Source organism: Rattus norvegicus, chromosome 4, assembly GCF_021556685.1.
Source record: "Rattus norvegicus strain SHRSP/BbbUtx chromosome 4, alternate assembly SHRSP_T2T, whole genome shotgun sequence".
Lineage (NCBI taxonomy): Eukaryota > Metazoa > Chordata > Mammalia > Rodentia > Muridae > Rattus > Rattus norvegicus.
Window position 1 is genome coordinate 20,790,318 of NC_141537.1, and position 20,365 is coordinate 20,810,682.

The following is a 20,365-nucleotide window of genomic DNA, read 5'->3' on the forward strand; positions in this document are numbered from 1 at the left end:
GAACATGCAGGCACATGCAGGCAACAATAACAGCAAGAACCATGGAGAAACAAAAATGCACATGTACTTTAAAATGTATCGCCAAATCATCCAACGGAAGCAAAAATGTAAACAAAACCCAGAGCGGGGATATTTTTCATCCTGAAACGAGATGCATAACACCATAATGACATTTCAAGGCAGGGTCTGTGGCTACACCATACTGACCTGTAGACACTCTCCCAGAAGTCAGGTCTACTGCTGCACCAGTTCCTCCAGAATAATCAAAGGCATTCTTACTTTTATAGAAAAAGTGTCCAGCTTCTGCTAAATTGGTATCTGACATGGAAGGTTTCATTCCGCCAATCCCCCTGTAACCATAGGGCCCTGATCTGTCATATTGATAGTGGTCATCCCTGTAACCAAAACGGTCTTCGGGAAGGGTGGTTGCAGGCTGCTGTGCCGTGCAGCTCCTTCCAAAGGGCAACGTGTAAACCATATCACAGCACACCGCTCGTCTTCCTGCGGTCAGATCAACTGGTTTTTCATCATCCTCTATGATTTTGGTCACCACGTTTGACGTAGATTCATCCATTGTCACGACAGTTCTGTGAGATTTTGATGTGCTGAGATCTACTACTTCTCCATCAGCGACCCCCTGAGATAGAGTGCTGTCAGTCCATCCATTTGTGACGCCGACAGGAGGTACAGTGACGGGCTTCGTGACAGCCAGCGTCACTGCCTGAGCTGAAGGACCTAATGATAAGTTGATGGGTGCTTCATCTCGGATTGTAGGAAAAGCCTGGCTACTAGGTTTCCTGTATGGTAACTCGGTATGTTTTGATGTAGTGAGCTGGAGTGGTGATGTTACTGCATGCTCTATACCTCCTTGGCTTTCTGTGCCTGTTGTGTACACTGTAGTATCTGTGCAGGTGACCACAGCCACTGTCTTAGAGTCCATGGTGATTGGAGTTACCAAGGAGGAAGCTGCACTGAGGTTTATGATAGACGGTTGGACAGCACTAATTTGTCTCCTGTAAACTTCGTTCACTGTGGTCTGCCTTTTCACATCTACTGCAGAAGCAGAAAGATCCATACATTTTTCAGTTGCTTTTTCCTCTGTTTTTGGTATCGTACGCAAATCAATGGCATCGCCTACAAGGGGCAACTTTCCGTTTTCCTTGTACTGATGCCTGTCTAGAGCAAGCGGCTCTGGAGGAATTGGTATGGAAACACTTCTGGGAGCAACACTTGGGACTGTGCTTCTCACTGCAGAAACTTCGGGTTTTGAAACTTCCGCTGGAAGAAACTGTGTAAGTGGAGTTGGTACTGTTTGAAACAGAGACGGCGTTACAGCAGGGCCAGCAGAGAATGTCCCCAAAGCTCCAGATGCATAAAGGGTTGGCTGTGAAGCACTTGGAATTTCTGTAGCTGTCATGGGAGGAACGACAGAAAATACTGTTTCGAGGGAAACCAGATCTTTTGGGGGTGATCCCAAGGGCCAACTTGTAATGGCTTGAGCAGAAGAATCTGTTGGAGTCCCAGGTTCCGAGGGCAATGTAATAACCACGTAAGTGTCCATGAGAGACTTAGAATATCTTGGTGAGGATTTGTTAGAGTGTGGGGAAAGTGGAGAGGTAGGGGAAGGAAGCTTGTAGTCTGCTGAAGTCACTAAATTTAAGGACATAGTTGAAGTTAAAGATAGACCTGTTGGCTTGGGACACGTATCTGTTGGTTTCTGTGTAGTAACTGGAATCTGAGGAACTGCTGGCTTGGGGGCAATTGGAGGTTTGATTGCCTCTGGCCTATGTGTAAATACAAGTCCAGTTGGAATTTGAGAAGGCTTAGGAGGCACAGGAGGAGGTGCAGTAGCACACATTTTAGTGGCAGGCAGCCCATTGCTCCTGCGAGCAGCTGCGGCCTCTACCGTAGTTAGAGCATCAACATGGGTTGTAACAATAGTAGTTGAAGTCACTGTAGCTGCAACCGCCAACTTTTTTTTGGGATAAGTGGGTGGCTTAGGAGAAGTTGCTGGTGGCAATGGTGGGGGTGGTGGAGGGGGAGGAGGTGGAGGGGGAGGAGGAGGTGGTGGAGGGGGAGGAGGTGGCTGGGCTGATATGTCCAAAGAAGAACTTCGGAAAAACGGACGAGATTTAGATGGATGGGTAGAAACAGGAAGACTGCCAGATGGTAACCTGTATGTGGGCTTTTCCTGACCAGAAATTTTTCCAGATACAGAATGAGGAGACACATGTTGTTCCTTAATTTGAGGGGCTGTTACGGAAGAAGGCGCTTGGGCCAACCCAGGCTCGGGCAAGCTGATTTTCGTTAGTTCAGCCTCTGATTCTTCCCTCTTATCTTTGTAAGCATCCAAAACTTCCAAAATAATCCCATCCCCAGTCTCTTTCTTGCCTTTTATCAAATCCTTTTCAGATATAGGTAAGTCAGTGGAAATAGTGTCAGCTTGTGGCCTCTCAGGCTTAGTTCCTACAGATTCTACGACAGAAGGTGCCATACCGGAGAAAGAAAGCACAATCTGATCCTCATTAGTTCGACTTTCTGGCATGATGGTCCGATCTAAAGATACACTTATATCTTCTGGATAGTCGATAATGCTGCCTGGAAAATAAGTTGAAGAAATTTCCTCAGAGTCTTTAAATTTAGTCATTACATCTGCTGGCTCTGTATAAACAGTTGTTAGGCTGTCGAGGGTAGTGACAGGTGAGGAGCTGTCTGTGGTGCAAACCGAAGAAATAGAGGACGTGAGAGAAGGTGTGTCAGAAGGCGGGACAGACGTCGCACTTTCGGAAGGCTCAGAGTAAGTCAATATAAGTGACTCGTGGGCAATTATTTCTTGAATTTCTCTTGTATAATCAGTTACATATTCATCCTCAAGTTCTTCTGCTGAAAAATGTTGGGTTATCTTAACATCTGGGATAGAGAGAGTCGCACTGCTGGTTGAGTCTGTAAGAGATGCTCCAGAAAGGATACTTGATGTCAAAGACGCATCTTGCACCCTGTCGAAGTCCAGAGTGGACTCTGCCATGTCATCCCCAATGGTAGTCTGTACGGGGCTGGAGCCATCTGTTACCTGCACCTGCTGCCGCCTCATGAGTTCTTCATACGCCGAGTCGGCATCTAACAATTTCTTTTCTTCGCTGGTAGACATCACCATGCTACCCAGATCCACTATCTCATGGCTTTCTGGAATGATGTAAGAGCTTGAAACAATGTCTTCTTGAGGCACAACAGAGTGTAAGCTTTCTAATTCATAAAACTCCTTCTGGAGGTCTGAGATTTTCTGCATGGGGTCATCGTAAATCTGTTCCTGCAGTCTTACTTTTTGTTCTCTCCCTCTCTGCTGCATAAACCCGTTTTGCTCCTCTTGCCTGGTGAGCAGACTGCCATCTACTGACCCATTGTACGTGTCCTCTACTAAAGACTCGTAAATGTAGTCCTCTATTAACATACCACCGTACAATGGCTCTTTCTCAAACACTTCATCTCTCTCATTTGCAGCTGGGAAAGCTTTGTACTTGTGGGGTTTCTGCATCATTTCTTCATACATCTCCTCAGCACTTTTTAATGCCTTCTGAACACCTTCTTTCTGCATAACAGATTGCTCGTCTGTTGGTGAGTATAAAGACACAGCTGCGGGCAATTTGTAAACTTTTTGAACTTCTATTATTTTCTCGGGGCTTATTTCGAATCCTTCTGGATCTGATTCTATGCTAGGTGAGTATTCAGAGCAAGAGGATCTGTGTAGCTCCTCCATTTCTGCTGCCTGGCGCAGTTCTTCTGTGGGGGATGCGTCCTCGATGGGAGAGAGATTACTGGGCGGTGTCTTTGGTCTTTCTCGCCTTCTCTGGGCTCGAAGTTCATCTTTGTCTTTCTTCGATTTCTTACTAGAACTCTTCCTCTGTTGCTGTTCCAATTCTCGCTGCTTCTCTTGTTCTTTTAGTAATTCTTCTTCCTCCCTCAGCTCTTCTTCCTCGGAGGAATCTTCAATGGTAGGTAACAGAGGGCCATGCGACCTGTGCCGAGCTTTGCGCTGCTGCTTGCTTTCTCCTTTTTTGTGACTTGGGCTACTGTCACTGTCCTCATCAAGGGACGATACTGACGTAGGGGATGTGCCAGGAGTGAAGCTGGATGCATGGAGACTAGAGGATCCCTCTCCCCTAGATCTGTCTTCGGGTGAGTCTGTCAGACTTTCCATTTCTAATTCTGGCTCTTCATCGAAATACAAAATTGTCTTTTTCTGAGAGGATTCTGAAGAGTACTTGTCTGCTATTGTACTGTTGAGTTCTATTGTCTTAAATCGCCGCAACCCTCCTCCTCCAGCGACGACGAGTTCTTCACTCTCCTGGCTTTTAGTTTCTCGGAATTTGAGTTCAGGACTTTCATCAAAAGTTTCATCATCCTCGTCATGCCAGGAATGACGCCTCCCTGCATCGTCATCGAAGCTGGTACTGCTCTTTCGAGTCAGTCGTCGGTGTTTCCCGGCCACGCCTTTTCCTTTCCCCTTTGCTTCCTCCCTCTTCTGGCTCTCACCAACGCCACTGATCTCTTTGAGCTGACTCCTGATGAACTCTTCATCCTCAGAGCCTGAAGCATCCTCATCAGCACTCATTTCTATAATCTGTTTTCGAATGAAGTCCTCCTCTTCCCCCGAACCTTGACTGTCTTCCTGCTTATACTCATCGCTGCTTGACGAACCAATACTAGTTCTCCGCTTCCTACGGACAACAGGGGAGTTTTCACTTTCGCTGCTGTCTTCGACCGAATCATAGGATGCCCTTCGCGGACTTAGGTCATCAACCAGCTCAGGCTTCTCTTTGTGCTCCTTTCTGGAAGGAAAACCTTGCTCGCTATCCTTTTTTGGACTAACTTTCTTTTCTTGACTCTCTTTGATCTCCTCTTCTGAAATAGTAATATCCAGTGTTTCGGATGCAGTCTGAGTTTTCTGCTGGTCCTGTGGCTTTTCAGGAGAAATCTTCTGGGGCTGTGTTTTCTTTTCTGCTTTTTCACCAACAAGTGTACTTGCCTGAGCTTCCAAAATGGATAGTACTGTACTTTCCAACTTAGCTAAGTCTGAGGGGCTGGAAGGGCTGCTTTCTTGTGAGAAAGAATCTTTTTTGAGTCCTTTCAGCAAATCTTTCTCATCACTGGGTATAAGGCTTGGGATTTCCCCAAGGGAACCTGATATTCCATCAGAAGAATATCCTGTGTCACTCAGGCCTTGTGGGCTCTTGGGTTGCTGAGAACTGGAAGTGTCTGATTTGTCCTCTTCCTTTTCCTAGCAGAGTAGAGAAGACAGAGACAAACGTGTTAGAGTCAAACGAGTCATGTGTTTATCTTTATTGTCATTAAGGAACCATCATAAGTGAGAGACAATTATGGGGAAATTCAAGTACACAATGACAGCTTTTAAAATGTTAGTATGAGAACAAAATGAAAAACAGTTGATATTCACTAACATAAGTTACTTTTCCTTTAATGTCAATTAAATTACACATTAATTGTCAATATGCCTTGGTCTTTTCCTCCATTAATTCTACGATGCCCCATTTACATTTTAATTCTACTTTCCTTCAAATATATTACCTGTATTTGTATATTTGCTTCAAGTTGTTAGAAGAAAAGAAAAAGGTCAGTCTCTCCCTCCCTCTGTCTCTCGCTCCTTCTCTCATTCTCTCCTGCATATGTGTGAGTATGTTTTGGGAGGCCAGAGACCAGCAGGTATTCTGTTCTTCATTCTTCCTCCAATTCCCTCGACGCGTGGCCACTTGTTAGACCTGCAGCCTGCTAGAGTTTTTGTTTATCTGTTTGTTTGTTTGTTTGTTTGTTTTCTTTTGGCTAGGCCAGGTGACCACTGAGCCAACGAGATCTTCTGTTTCTGGTACCCGTGTTCCCATTCCCTACCTCAGGGTTGCTGTTACAGGTGAACATGGCCATACATAGGTGTTAGAATCTAAAGACTGGTCTTCGTGGACATAGAGTAGGGATACCCACCCCCATCCACTCCTTTCTCCCTCTCTCTTTATCTTCTTCTCCTGCCCATATATATATAGTCCTTTTTCTTTAAAAAATATTTCCATATTATATGTTCTGATTATGGTTCTTCCTCCTCCAACTCATCTGTGCTCATGTTAACTCATCATGAACCGGAGTTAGTGGAAAGCAGCAGGTCTCATCTGAGAAAATGCCTCTGTAAGAACTGATTGTAAGGCATTTTCCCTGATTAGTGGTTGACAGGGAAGTGTGAGCTCATGGTGTCTGGTATGATCCTTGAGAGAATGGTCCTGGGTTGTACAGGAAATCAGGCTGGGAAAGGAAATAACACTTGAAATGTAAATAAAAAAATGTCTAATAAAAAAAAATAAGCAGACTGAGCAACAAACAGCTTTCCTGAATGGACAGATGTGTGTCACCCCATCCCCCATAATGACACTGAGCAGCTTTTTTTTTTATGGCCTTTTTTTTAATTAATTTGAGTATTTCTTATATACATTTCAAGTGTTATTCCCTTTCCCGGTTTCTGGGCAAACATCCCCCTCCCCCCTCCCCTTCCTTATGGGTGTTACATTCCCAAGTCTCCCCCCATTGCCGCCCTCCCCCCATACTCTAGTTCACTGGGGGTTCAGTCTTAGCAGGACCCAGGGCTTCCCCTTCTACTGGTGCTCTTACTAGGATATTCATTGCTACCTATGGGGTCAGAGTTCAGGGTCAGTCCATTTATAGTATTTAGGTAGTGGCTTAGTCCCTGGAAGCTCTGGTTGCTTGGCATTGTTGTACTTTTGGGGTCTCGAGCCCCTTCAAGCTCTTCCAGTTCTTTCTCTGATTCCTTCAACGGGGGACCTATTCTCAGTTCAGTGGTTTGCTGCTGGCATTCGCCTCTGTATTTGCTGTATTCTGGCTGTGTCTCTCAGGAGCGATCTACATCCAGCTCCTGTCGGTCTGCACTTCTTTGCTTCATCCATCTTGTCTAATTGGGTGGCTGTATATGTATGGGCCACATGTGGGGCAGGCTCTGAATGGGTGTTCCTTCAGTCTCTGTTTTAATCTTTGCCTCTCTCTTCCCTGCCAAGGGTATTCTTTTTCCTCATTTAAAGAAGGAGTGAAGCATTCACATTTTGATCATCCGTCTTGAGTTTCGTTTGTTCTAGGGATCTAGGGTAATTCAAGCATTTGGGCTAATAGCCACTTATCAATGAGTGCATACCATGTATGTCTTTCTGTGATTGGGTTAGCTCACTCAGCATGATATTTTCCAGTTCCAACCATTTGCCTACGAATTTCATAAACTCGTTGTTTTTGATAGCTGAGTAATATTCCATTGTGTAGATGTACCACATTTTCTGTATCCATTCCTCTGTTGAAGGGCATCTGGGTTCTTTCCATTTTCTGGCTATTATAAATAAGGCTGCGATGAACATAGTGGAGCACGTGTCTCTTTTATATGTTGAAGCATCTTTTGGGTATATGCCCAAGAGAGGTATAGCTGGAACCTCAGGCAGTTCAATGTCCAATTTTCTGAGGAACCTCCAGACTGATTTCCAGAATGGTTTTACCAGTCTGCAATCCCACCAACAGTGGAGGAGTGTTCCTCTTTCTCCACATCCTCGCCAGCATCTGCTGTCACCTGAGTTTTTGATCTTAGCCATTCTCACTGGTGTGAGGTGAAATCTCAGGGTTGTTTTGATTTGCATTTCCCTTATGACTAAAGATGTTGAACATTTCTTTAGGTGTTTCTCAGCCATTCTGCATTCCTCAGCTGTGAATTCTTTGTTTAGCTCTGAACCCCATTTTTTAATAGGGTTATTTGTCTCCCTGCGGTCTAACTTCTTGAGTTCTTTGTATATTTTGGATATAAGGCCTCTATCTGTTGTAGGATTGGTAAAGATCTTTTCCCAATCTGTTGGTTGCCGTTTTGTCCTAAGCACAGTGTCCTTTGCCTTACAGAAGCTTTGCAGTTTTATGAGATCCCATTTGTCGATTCTTGATCTTAGAGCATAAGCCATTGGTGTTTTGTTCAGGAAATTTTTTCCAGTGCCCATGTGTTCCAGATGCTTCCCTAGTTTTTCTTCTATTAGTTTGAGTGTGTCTGGTTTGATGTGGAGGTCCTTGATCCACTTGGACTTAAGCTTTGTACAGGGTGATAAGGATGGATCGATCTGCATTCTTCTACATGTTGCCCTCCCGTTGAACCAGCACCATTTGCTGAAAATGCTATCTTTTTTCCATTGGATGGTTTTGGCTCCTTTGTCAAAAATCAAGTGACCATAGGTGTGTGGGTTCATTTCTGGGTCTTCAATTCTATTCCATTGGTTTATCTGTCTGTCTCTGTACCAATACCATGCAGTTTTTATCACTATTGCTCTGTAATGCTGCTTGAGTTCAGGGGTAGTGATTCCCCCTGAAGTCCTTTTATTGTTGAGGATAGCTTTAGCTATCCTGGGTTTTTTGTTATTCCAGATGAATTTGCAAATTGTTCTGTCTAACTTTTTGAAGAATTGGATTGGTATTTTGATGGGGATTGCATTGAATCTGTAGATTGCTTTTGGTAAAATGGCCATTTTTACTATAATAATCCTGCCAATCCATGAGCATGGGAGATCTTTCCATCTTCTGAGGTCTTCTTCAATTTCTTTCCTCAGTGTCTTGAAGTTCTTATTGTACAGATCTTTTACTTGCTTGGTTAAAGTCACACCGAGGTACTTTATATTATTTGGGTCTATTATGAAGGGTGTCGTTTCCCTAATTTCTTTCTCGGCTTGTTTCTCTTTTGTATAGAGGAAGGCAACTGATTTATTTGAGTTAATTTTATACCCAGCCACTTTGCTGAAGTTGTTTATCAGCTTTAGTAGTTCTCTGGGGGAACTTTTGGGATCACTTAAATATACTATCATGTCATCTGCAAATAGTGATATTTTGACCTTTTCATTTCCGATCTGTATCCCCTTGATCTCCTTTTGTTGTCTGATTGCTCTGGCTAGAACTTCAAGAACTATATTGACTAAGTAGGGAGAGAGTTGGCAGCCTTGTCTAGTCCCTGATTTTAGTGGGATTGCTTCAAGTTTCTCTCCATTTAGTTTAATGTTAGCAACTGGTTTGCTGTATATGGCTTTTACTATGTTTAGGTATGGGCCTTGAATTCCTATTCTTTCCAGGACTTTTATCATGAAGGGGTGTTGAATTTTGTCAAATGCATTCTCAGCATCTAATGAAATGATCATGTGGTTCTGTTCTTTCAGTTTGTTTATATAATGGATCACGTTGATGGTTTTCCGTATATTAAACCATCCCTGCATGCCTGGGATGAAGCCTACTTGATCATGGTGGATGATTGTTTTGATGTGCTCTTGAATTCGGTTTGCCAGAATTTTATTGAGTAGTTTTGCGTCGATATTCATAAGGGAAATTGGTCTGAAGTTCTCTTTCGTTGTTGTGTCTTTGTGTGGTTTAGGTATAAGAGTAATTGTGGCTTCGTAGAAGGAATTCGGTAGTGCTCCATCTGTTTCAATTTTGTGGAATAGTTCGGATAATATTGGTATGAGGTCTTCTATGAAGGTTTGATAGAATTCTGCACTAAACCTGTCTGGACCTGGGCTCTTTTTGGTTGGGAGACCTTTAATGACTGCTTCTATTTCCTTAGGAGTTATGGGGTTGTTTAACTGCTTTATCTGTTCCTGATTTAACTTCGATACCTGGTATCTGTCTAGGATATTGTCTATTTCCTGAAGATTTTCAAGTTTTGTTGAATATAGGTTTTTATAGTAAGATCTGATGATTTTTTGAATTTCCTCTGAATCTGTAGTTATGTCTCCCTTTTCGTTTCTGATTTTGTTAATTTGGACGCACTCTCTGTGTCCTCTCGTTAGTCTGGCTAAGGGTTTATCTATCTTGTTGATTTTCTCAAAGAACCAACTTTTGGTTCTGTTGATTCTTTCTATGGTCCTTTTTGTTTCCACTTGGTTGATTTCAGCTCCGAGTTTGATTATTTCCTGCCTTCTACTCCTCCTGGGTGTATTTGCTTCTTTTTGTTCTAGAGCTTTTAGGTGTGCTGTCAAGCTGCTGACATATGCTCTTTCCTGTTTCTTTCTGCAGGCACTCAGCGCTATGAGTTTTCCTCTTAGCACAGCTTTCATTGTGTCCCATAAGTTTGGGTATGTTGTATCTTCATTTTCATTAAATTCTAAAAAATTTTTAATTTCTTTCTTTATTTCTTCCTTGACCAGGTTATCATTGAGTAGAGCATTGTTCAATTTCCACGTATATGTGGGCATTCTTCCCGTATTGTTATTGAAGACCAGTTTTAGGCCGTGGTGGTCCGATAGCACGCATGGGATTATTTCTATCTTTCTGTACCTGTTGAGGCCTGTTTTTTGACCAATTATATGGTCAATTTTGGAGAAAGTACCATGAGGAGCTGAGAAGAAGGTATATCCTTTTGCTTTAGGATAGAATGTTCTATAAATATCCGTTAAGTCCATTTGGCTCATGACTTCTCTTAGTCTGTCGACATCACTGTTTAATTTCTGTTTCCATGATCTGTCCATTGATGAGAGTGGGGTGTTGAAATCTCCCACTATTATTGTGTGAGGTGCAATGTGTGTTTTGAGCTTTAGTAAGGTTTCTTTTACGTATGTAGGTGCTCTTGTATTTGGGGCATAGATATTTAGGATTGAGAGTTCATCTTGGTGGATTTTTCCTTTGATGAATATGAAGTGTCCTTCCTTATCTTTTTTGATGACTTTTAGTTGGAAATTGATTTTATTTGATATTAGAATGGCTACTCCAGCTTGCTTCTTCTGACCATTTGCTTGGAAAGTTGTTTTCCAGCCTTTCACTCTGAGGTAGTGTCTGTCTTTGTCTCTGAGGTGTGTTTCCTGTAGGCAGCAGAATGCAGGGTCCTCGTTGCGTATCCAGTTTGTTAATCTATGTCTTTTTATTGGGGAGTTGAGGCATTGATATTGAGAGATATTAAGGAATAGTGATTATTGCTTCCCGTTATATTCATATTTGGATGTGAGGTTATGTTTGTGTGCTTTCATTCTCTTTGTTTTGTTGCCAAGACGATTAGTTTCTTGCTTCTTCTAGGGTATAGCTTGCCTCCTTATTTTGGGCTTTACCATTTATTATCCTTTGTAGTGCTGGATTTGTAGAAAGATATTGTGTAAATTTGGTTTTGTCATGGAATATCTTGGTTTCTCCATCAATGTTAATTGAGAGTTTTGCTGGATACAGTAACCTGGGCTGGCATTTGTGTTCTCTTAGGGTCTGTATGACATCAGTCCAGGATCTTCTGGCCTTCATAGTTTCTGGCGAGAAGTCTGGTGTGATTCTGATAGGTCTCCCTTTATATGTTACTTGACCTTTTTCCCTTACTGCTTTTAATATTCTTTCTTTATTTTGTGCGTTTGGTGTTTTGACAATTATGTGACGGGAGGTGTTTCTTTTCTGGTCCAATCTATTTGGAGTTCTGTAGGCTTCTTGTATGTCTATGGGTATCTCTTTTTTTAGGTTAGGGAAGTTTTCTTCTATGATTTTGTTGAAGATATTTACTGGTCCTTTGAGCTGGGAGTCTTCACTCTCTTCTATACCTATTATCCTTAGGTTTGATCTTCTCATTGAGTCCTGGATTTCCTGTATGTTTTGGACCAGTAGCTTTTTCCGCTTTACATTATCTTTGACAGTTGAGTCAATGATTTCTATGGAATCTTCTGCTCCTGAGATTCTCTCTTCCATCTCTTGTATTCTGTTGGTGAAGCTTGTATCTACAGCTCCTTGTCTCTTCTTTTGGTTTTCTATATCCAGGGTTGTTTCCATGTGTTCTTTCTTGATTGCTTCTATTTCCATTTTTAATTCCTGCAACTGTTGGATTGTGTTTTACTGGAATTCTTTCAGGGATTTTTGTGTCTCCTCTCTATGGGCTTCTACTTGTTTATTTATGTTTTCCTGGAATTCTTTCAGGGATTTTTGTGTCCTCTCTATGGACTTCTACTTGTTTATTTATGTTTTCCTGGAATTCTTTCAGGGATTTTTGCGATTCTTTCAGGCATTTTTGTGATTCCTCTCTGTAGGCTTCTACTTGTTCTCTAAGGGAGTTCTTCACGTCTTTCTTGAAGTCCTCCAGCATCATGATCAAAAATGATTTTGAAACTAGATCTTGCTTTTCTGGTGTGTTTGGATATTACATGTTTGTTTTGATGGGAGAATTGGGCTCCGATGGTGCCATGTAGTCTTGGTTTCTGTTGCTTGGGTTCCTGCGCTTGCCTCTCGCCATCAGATTATCTCTAGTGTTACTTTGTTCTGCTATTTCTGACAGTGGCTAGACTGTCCTATAAGCCTGTGTGTCAGGAGTGCTGTAGACCTGTTTTCCTCTCTTTCAGTCAGTTATGGGGACAGAGTGTTCTGGTTTCCGGCGTGTAGTTTTTCCTCTCTACAGGTCTTCAGCTGTTCCTGTGGGCCTGTGTCTTGAGTTCACCAGGCAGCTTTCTTGCAGCAGAAAATTTGGTCTTACCTGTGGTCCCGAGGCTCAAGTTCGTTCGTGGGGTGCTGCCCACGGGCTCTCTGCAGCGGCAGCAACCAGGAAGACCTGTGCCGCCCCTTCCGGGAGCTTCAGTGCACCAGGGTTCCAGATGGTCTTTGGCTTTTTCCTCTGGCGTCCGAGATGTGTGTGCAGAGAGCAGTCTCTTCTGGTTTCCCAGGCTTGTCTGCCTCTCTGAAGGTTCAGCTCTCCCTCCCACGGGATTTGGGTGCAGAGAACTGTTTATCCAGTCTGTTTCCTTCAGGTTCTGGCGGTGTCTCAGGCACAGGGGTCCTGCCGCTCCTGGGCCCTCCCACACGGGAGCCCAGAGGCCTTATACAGTTTCCTGTTGGGCCAGGGATGTGGGCAGGGGTGAGCAGTGTTGGTGGTCTCCACTGAGCAGCTTTTGACAACACAATACAACGTCCGTAATTTAATTAATGTCACCTACACATCATTCACAGTGAACACTATGACACTGGAGAAAAAAGTCAATCGAAATATGATCTTTCATAATTTAATTTCAATAACAATATTTCTGTGTTTTTTTAGCGCCCACATATAAGGTAAAACATAAAGATGCAATAAAACTTCTCACAGATGAAGGTAAAGTAAATATTATTGTTTGGAACAATTACTGAACTTAAAAGAGACACTATAGTTTCATAATATGGGATTTGAAGTCTATCCTGACATTTTTATAGGAAAGGTTATGACAGGGTACGCAGGCTGTAACAAAGAAAAAGCAAAAAGGAATTAAGAAATGCTAACATAAAATATTAAAATACTTCCCTACGCTTGCCTGTGGATGGCTTTTTTCTGCAGCCATGCTTCCTTCACTCCTCTGCACCCTACCTGACCATCCCTTCTAGTCCTGACTCTGTCTTGCATGGTCCACGGGTTTCAGTCATGCTGGTGCAGTGATGATGTCTCTATTCTGTATCCAAGGGCAGCAATGGTATGGAATATTCATTCTACAGGCTTGTGGTCTGACAGTATCTTAGGGGTAGCTGATGACCAACCAATTAATTGATTTTAATGCCTCTCCCAGGCAGATTCAAATACAGTCATGCTCATTTAACAGGACACCCCGAAAACTTTGTAATGTTAATTTCTCTCTCCACTAACTAGGCTTAGGTATGTATCCCTTCACAGAGTAAAGTGGCCTAATTAACTACATGGTTTAGTTGTGAAACATCAGATCACTCATTAATCAGGTCGTATGCTTCACTGACTTAAGGCACCTACAAACTAATCTTTTTTACTATTATTAATCATTTTGAAAGGATCTGCATATTGGAACTTGGCACCCATTTACCTTTCTTGTGGCTAATTGGTCCTTAACACTGCTTTATTAATGACACTTATTAACAAGGGAAAATTGGAAGCAAATTACAGTCCATAAGCTGGATCTTGTTTTCTCTAATTATTGATCTTCAAAATGGCCATTTGAAGTACTACAAACTAGGGTAGAGTCAAAGGTACACGTGAAGGCCATATAATGTGGACTGTTTTCTGATCAATTTCTAATTACACTAGACTTAAAGATTGGAAATTTTTCTCAGGTGCTTCAAAAAATTTATGAGTGTACTTATTTAAGGAAAAGTATTAATCTGTTCAGATAATATTTAAGGGTATAAAAGTAACCAGACATACTACTTTATAATATATAGAGCATACATGCAGATGTAAAAATATTACTGATTTAAAAAAGTATTCAGTTTTTCATTTGAATGATCAGGAAATTGACATTTTTTATTATCTGTTTCACTTTTTACATTCAACACCATTTAGAGCAACCTTCAAAATTCTAAAATAAGAATAAAATTTCAGTTGGGTTCTTCTCATTTACAAATTTGAATCTTTGATGAAGTCAGGTAGAGAGAATAGTGATGCTGTAGGCAGTTTTAAAAGAGAGGTGTTATCCTTCATTTCCCCGCAAAGAGAACATTTTCAGTTTTTAATAAACTATCACTACTTTCTGCCACACTAGCCTATATTATATTGCATGTTTTCCATGCATAGAATTTTAGCTACTTGGCTTTTCCTACTTTATACATTTAAACAATTATTTAAAAATTTCAGGAGCTGAGTCAATAAATTACTAATCCACAGGAAGGATTAAAGAATCCCTTTCCCATGAGCTTCCATTGGACAGTTGGTGAGAGAGAGAGAGAGAGAGAGAGAGAGAGAGAGAGATGAGTTGGCACTATTTGAAACACTTCTGACAGTGGTGTACTTTGTGGGGTATCTAGTGGGAGGAAATGCTCAAAACCACATATGCTCTGTCACACTTGTCAGTGTGCTTTCCACAGGAGTTGAATCCAGTATCCTTCCACATTGAAGGAAAACAGAAGTCTCTGATGACTAGTAGAGCTAAGAACTGATATTTAGAGTACATAAAAAATTGCAAACCCAGATACCAGTAAGTACTTGGTTAATTTTTCTGGACTTGATTTTAAGTGAAGACAGAGGCTATCTTTAATCATCTATAGAAAGTTTATGGACTGCAAATATGAGTATCTAAATCACCCAAATCCAGATTGAGTCCATAAAACTGAGCCCAAGAAAAAGATAACATAGTTCACCAGAACACTAGATTATTCCTCACTGAGATTATACGGGTATTGTGTTCAATGTCTATAGATAACTTGAATATCATTTACCCTTCAGTTATTTTAAACAGAAAACAAGGTCCACACTAAAATATGTGTTAATTTTAGTTTCCATTTAGAGGACTGGACTTTCTCAGTATAATCTGTGAAATAAAGATTTCAAAAGTTTCCTGCTTGAGTAAGTAGGTAAAACAACAGAATTTTATAGTAACATTATTTTAAAACATGAAACTAAGTGGGTTAAAGTGGTATACTTCAAATATATTATATTCAAATATATTCATTTTAATATAATATACAATAATTTTAAATAATTTACTTAATGCATTTTGGAAATTTTAATATAAAATAAAATGATGTAGCAACAAGAAATATAAACAACACACTATTAAAACGGAAAAGTTGATAAATGAATATAAGACAATAAAAATATACAAGGCTGTGAAAGTTACCAAAAAGGTAGTGGCAAAGGTTTCAAAAGAGTTGAATAAGGACAGACCGTGTTTCAGAAGTGTCCCAGGAGGAAGATCATTATAGATAGTGGGTGTGTTGGAGGCTTTGTTATCAGGACAGCACTCACATTCTCATTCTGCTCTTTGCTTCCAAGTACACACATTTATTTGGGGATATAAAATCTGATTCCCCTATTTTTATAACAGCCACCATAGTATTCATATCATCAATAGCTGTGTAGGTTAGATAAGGGGAAAAGGATTTTTTAAAAAATGCCTAGAATCTAGTAGGATGCAACTGAGGGATAGTACTTGGATTTTAAAATGGCATTGTAGACACCAATCAATATAGAGAGTTCCACAGCAGGAGATGTGGACTGCTAGTCATGGGGTGAGAAAAGGGTACCAGAAGAACGGCAACTCTGGTGGGGCTTCTGTGATGGGCCACAGTGAAGGGTCTGCACAGGCACACAGGAAAAAAAGCAGAACAGAGGAGAGAAGACAATCTATGTCTAAGAATAGCATGGCGGTGCTTGGGGTTGTGACTTCTCACTCTTATATAGCAGCCAGATACCATAGTGAGGAAATCCAAGCTAAACTATTTAGGCAAGCCTACCCACCTCAGTTGAGTGTAGATATGCACTCAATATATCTTGGGCCTGATATTTTTATGTTGTCATTTAAATGTAGGCAGAAAGATTTAGTCTTGATTTTGGAAATAGATTGATAATATTAATATTATTTAAGTTCTTATAATTAGTTCTTACTCAGCAGTAAGAAGAAGGATGTCCTTATGATCAACATGGTATGGAGGACAAAGGTAGAGAGAAAAATGATCGATGTGTCTTGTGAATTAAAGTTGTTTAATTGGATAAAAGATACTTTGTAGATTTCTAAGCAGCTTAGATTCTTATACACATACACGCACGAGCGCGCGCGCGCGCACACACACACACACACACACAAACACACACCAACAATAAAAATCAAATTCAAAGAGTCCATCAGTTTGAGAGAGAGGAAGAGTTTTAAGGGGAGCTGAGAAGGATTAGGGGGAGTAGATATAGGAGAGTGGAAAAAGAAAGTGGGAAGGTGATATAACTAGATTTTAAGTAATATTAGAGTTCTGTTAAAAATGGCAGAATTCCTTATTCAAATATTACTCAAGACAGAGTATTCTTGAAACTCCTCACTAAATGAAAAGTATGTATTACTCTAGACTATATGCAGATTCTAAGTGATCCTCCCATATTCAGTGTATGACATTAAATAATGAGTAAAACTAGAATTAACTGTGAAGATGTGAAATTACTTTCATTCTGGATTTTGACCACACTTCTTTCTTTTTAACCAATAATTTTGTGCTGTCCACAGCTTAGAAGTCTATCAAGTAGAAAAGCAAAGCAAGACAAAAACAGCAAACAAACTCCTGTTCTCCTACAAAGGGAAATAGCTTAATGATACATTACTCTTAGTTAAAGAGAAGTACTAATTTATAGTCTAATAATAATAATAACAACAACAATAATAATAATGGTAGTAGTAGTAGTAATAGTAGTAGTAGTAGTAGTAGTAGTAGTAGTAGTAGCAGTAGTAGTAGTAGTAGTAGTAGTAAAAACATGGAACTATAGGAAACCTTTCATTTTTCTGTATGGCTTAGAGAATTTTCTCTCTGTGGAACTTGATTAAGGTATCAAAATACCTTAATGTATGTGAAAAGAGGTTAGAGTTCTCTGAAACGCAGTTCATATTTTATAGGTTTTCACGTCCACCCTACCCTTGATCGGCTCAGGTACTATGAAAACCTAACGGACAGCACATGGGAGATTGCAATGGTGGCAAACACAACTTACTGTCTTTTCTTTGCTCCGCTCGCCTTGGCCATCCTTTGAACTGCCTTCTGCCTGTGGCTGTGCTACCGCTCTTTCTTTCTCTCCTGCCTTGGGTAATGTCAGAGGTGTGGCGCCTGGCAGAGCTTCAGGCCTGGAGTCTGGCTGCTGCTTTGCAGCCACTTTGCCTGTGGGTTCTTCTTCGGGAATTTGTACGTGAGCTTTAAGTATTTCATGTTTCTCTTCCCCCTCTGAGGACAACGGTTTTGCTTCTGGGGGTAATTTCTTATCTACGGGGATTGGCTTCTTTTCTTCAAGCGGTGGCTTTTCTTCAGCAGGTGGCTTCCTTTCCTTTTTATCTGCAGATATTGCCTTTTCTTCTTCAGATGGTTTCTTCTCCGGAAGGGCTGAAACCTTGCTTTTCTTTCCTTCACTTTCTTCTAGTTTTTGATCTGTGGTGACCATTGGAGGGGTTTTCTCAATTGATGCTGTTTCTTTTTCTGGAACCGGTTTTTCAGCTTCCGTTTTTCCTTCTGCTTCTTTCTTTTTGCCTTTCACTTGGGTCCCTGTGGGTGTTTTCTGCGATGAAGGTTCTGCAGGAGCAGGCATAGGGGATGCTTTGGGTCCTGAGGGTGCAGGTGGCATTTTGCCCATATCTCCAAGTTGTCCTGAAATTGCTCTCTGTGTCTGGCAGTTTAAACAAAGCCACTCTTGAATCTGCAAGACAAACATCAGCGAATAGATTAAGAACACTGCAGACTTTCTTTTCTAGTGCATAAATCAAGATGAAAATTTAAAATGCCTAGTGGTTCTGCTGATTGTTGATAGGGAGAGGGTGAGTCATTGTCTTCTAAGGAAAAAAAAGCATCATTCAAAAATATATAAAGGAACTACTTAAAATATAAGCAGGGCACAATGGTAGCCAATCACACGTTGTTTGCCACTGATAAGAAAAAGAGAGAGGGAGAAAATAATGGACGTAAGAAGGACCCAAAGAAGTACTCATTTAGGGGTTTGTGGTGGAAAGCAACTTAGAAGAATTTTTTTCACCTCGTATCGTCAAACTTAGCATTTCCATCATGAATTTACTCAAATATAATTGTATTTCACAACAATCTTGATTTTTGTGCAAAATTATACAAAGTTTACTTGAATTCAGTTTACCAACTCTCTTTGTGTTAACCAAATAAAATTCCACTGAGTTGCACAGTTTTCAAGAGTCACTTGCGTGTGATTCTCTTGTTTTCTTTCTAATTAATAAAGCAATTCCATTTTTAATACTAATCACATGTATTCATCAGTTCAGTAGGGTGGAGTCAGAGTTCAAATTGCTCGGCACGTTTTTCCAAAATGTATTCTGATTTTTCAGATTGAAATGTTTTCCTTGTGTGGCTGCTGCTCAAAGCAGAATAGGTTGTATCTGCCTTCAGAGATCACTTTAGGCCTGCACCCAGCCATGGTTTCCCAGGGGACGATTTTAGCAGAATCCTGAGTGAGGAAAAGAGGACCCACCATTTTGAGAATCTGCCAGCTCACGGTTTTGCAAGCTCAGGCCTGAAAACTACTCTCGGAAAAGAACACATGAAAACGGTTCACCGGGAGGCAGGCACTAGGCTAGTGGCAGACATCCTTCTTAAAGTGTATCTTTTGTCCTCCATATCTATCTTAATGTAAGAGATAAAGGCTGTACATATCACTTCTTTCTAATTATTACCATTTAATGTGTATTTATTATGCAAGAAAGAAGGTGGGAGGATCCTATAAATAAGACTGCCTGTTTTCTTATGTTGAATTGTCTCCACATAACAATTTCAAATTGCTTTTCAACTGGCTCTCCTCTGCAGCTCCGTGGCTTAAATACCTTACCGAAAAATCACTCACAGCTGTAGAATACTATTAAAGAAAAGTTTTAATTCGTCCCCTGTTTTCTATTTCTTTTAGAGATTTTTAAAATGGTCTTTAATATATTTGACTATTTTTGTAAGCTGTATAGGGTTACGGATCCTTAATTTCTTACCTAAAGTACATAGATGAACACCAACTGTCACGTTCAATTAAGCCTGTATGTAAAGCATTAAGATATATTTGGGTTCCTTTGCTTTTGGTGTGTGTGTGTGATGATAATTCTTCATTATCAATTTTTCTTTTTTCCCCTTTGCTTTCCTTCCTTGATTCCTTCATTGTTTCTTTCAATGTAGCTCTGGCTGACCTGGAATTCTCTATGTAGACTAGGTTGACCTTGGACTCAGAGATCCACCTGCGTCTGCCTCCTGAGTGGTGTGATTAGAGATATGTGCCACCACGCCCTAGCAATACATTAATGTCCATCTCTATTAAGTTCTTGTGAAAGCATCTCTGGTGTGAACTATAGTTTTACATAACAACCAGGTCCACAAGACATGGGAAAGAAACTACCTTGATCACTTGCCCAATAGTGAGTGTCTTCTATGCTGAATGGCCACCAAAGTCACCAACAGTACCTACTGAACACCAGTCTTGATCTGGACTGTGGTTTCAAAAACCATTACTTGACTGAGATATTTTCATTATTCATATTTTGAGCTTGACATTTCAAATAAAAAAAACAGACAAAAATAGCAACTTCTCAGGGCTGTGTTGTCACAAGGATTCTAAAAATCCCATGCAGGTGTGCACTAGGCATTTTCATCAGGCCATTTCCCAATATAAATAAGCCGGGGACTTTTAATCTAGCAATAATATACTTCCCAGTCCATTGGGAAGTTTTGTCTGTTATAAAATTCTAATTGTTTTTTGAGAAATTACTCTTACTTAGTTGTCATATACTGAGTGTATGACAGAGCACATGACTTTTCTTAAAAGGAAATATCTTGAGAAAATGAAGCACATTGGTATTTGGGAGATAGCATACTCAATATTTTCATAACTTTAAAATTTAGGTGAGGGTTAACACCGTATAGTGCATGCATCTAATCCATTATG

General features: G+C 40.7%; 1 protein-coding gene across 4 annotated transcripts in view; it reads right to left on the reverse strand.

The window, feature by feature from the left end:
* Pclo (piccolo (presynaptic cytomatrix protein)) overlaps nt 1–20,365 on the reverse strand; it is a 356,755-nt gene that overhangs the window by 186,429 nt on the left and 149,961 nt on the right. For all 4 annotated transcript variants that reach the window (XM_087659103.1, NM_020098.2, XM_087659104.1 and 1 more), the window contains 2 exon segments: nt 17,429–18,121; nt 208–5,275 (listed from right to left, as the gene is read on the reverse strand). In XM_087659103.1, coding sequence (XP_087515229.1) covers nt 208–5,275; nt 17,429–18,121 — 5,761 coding nt within the window.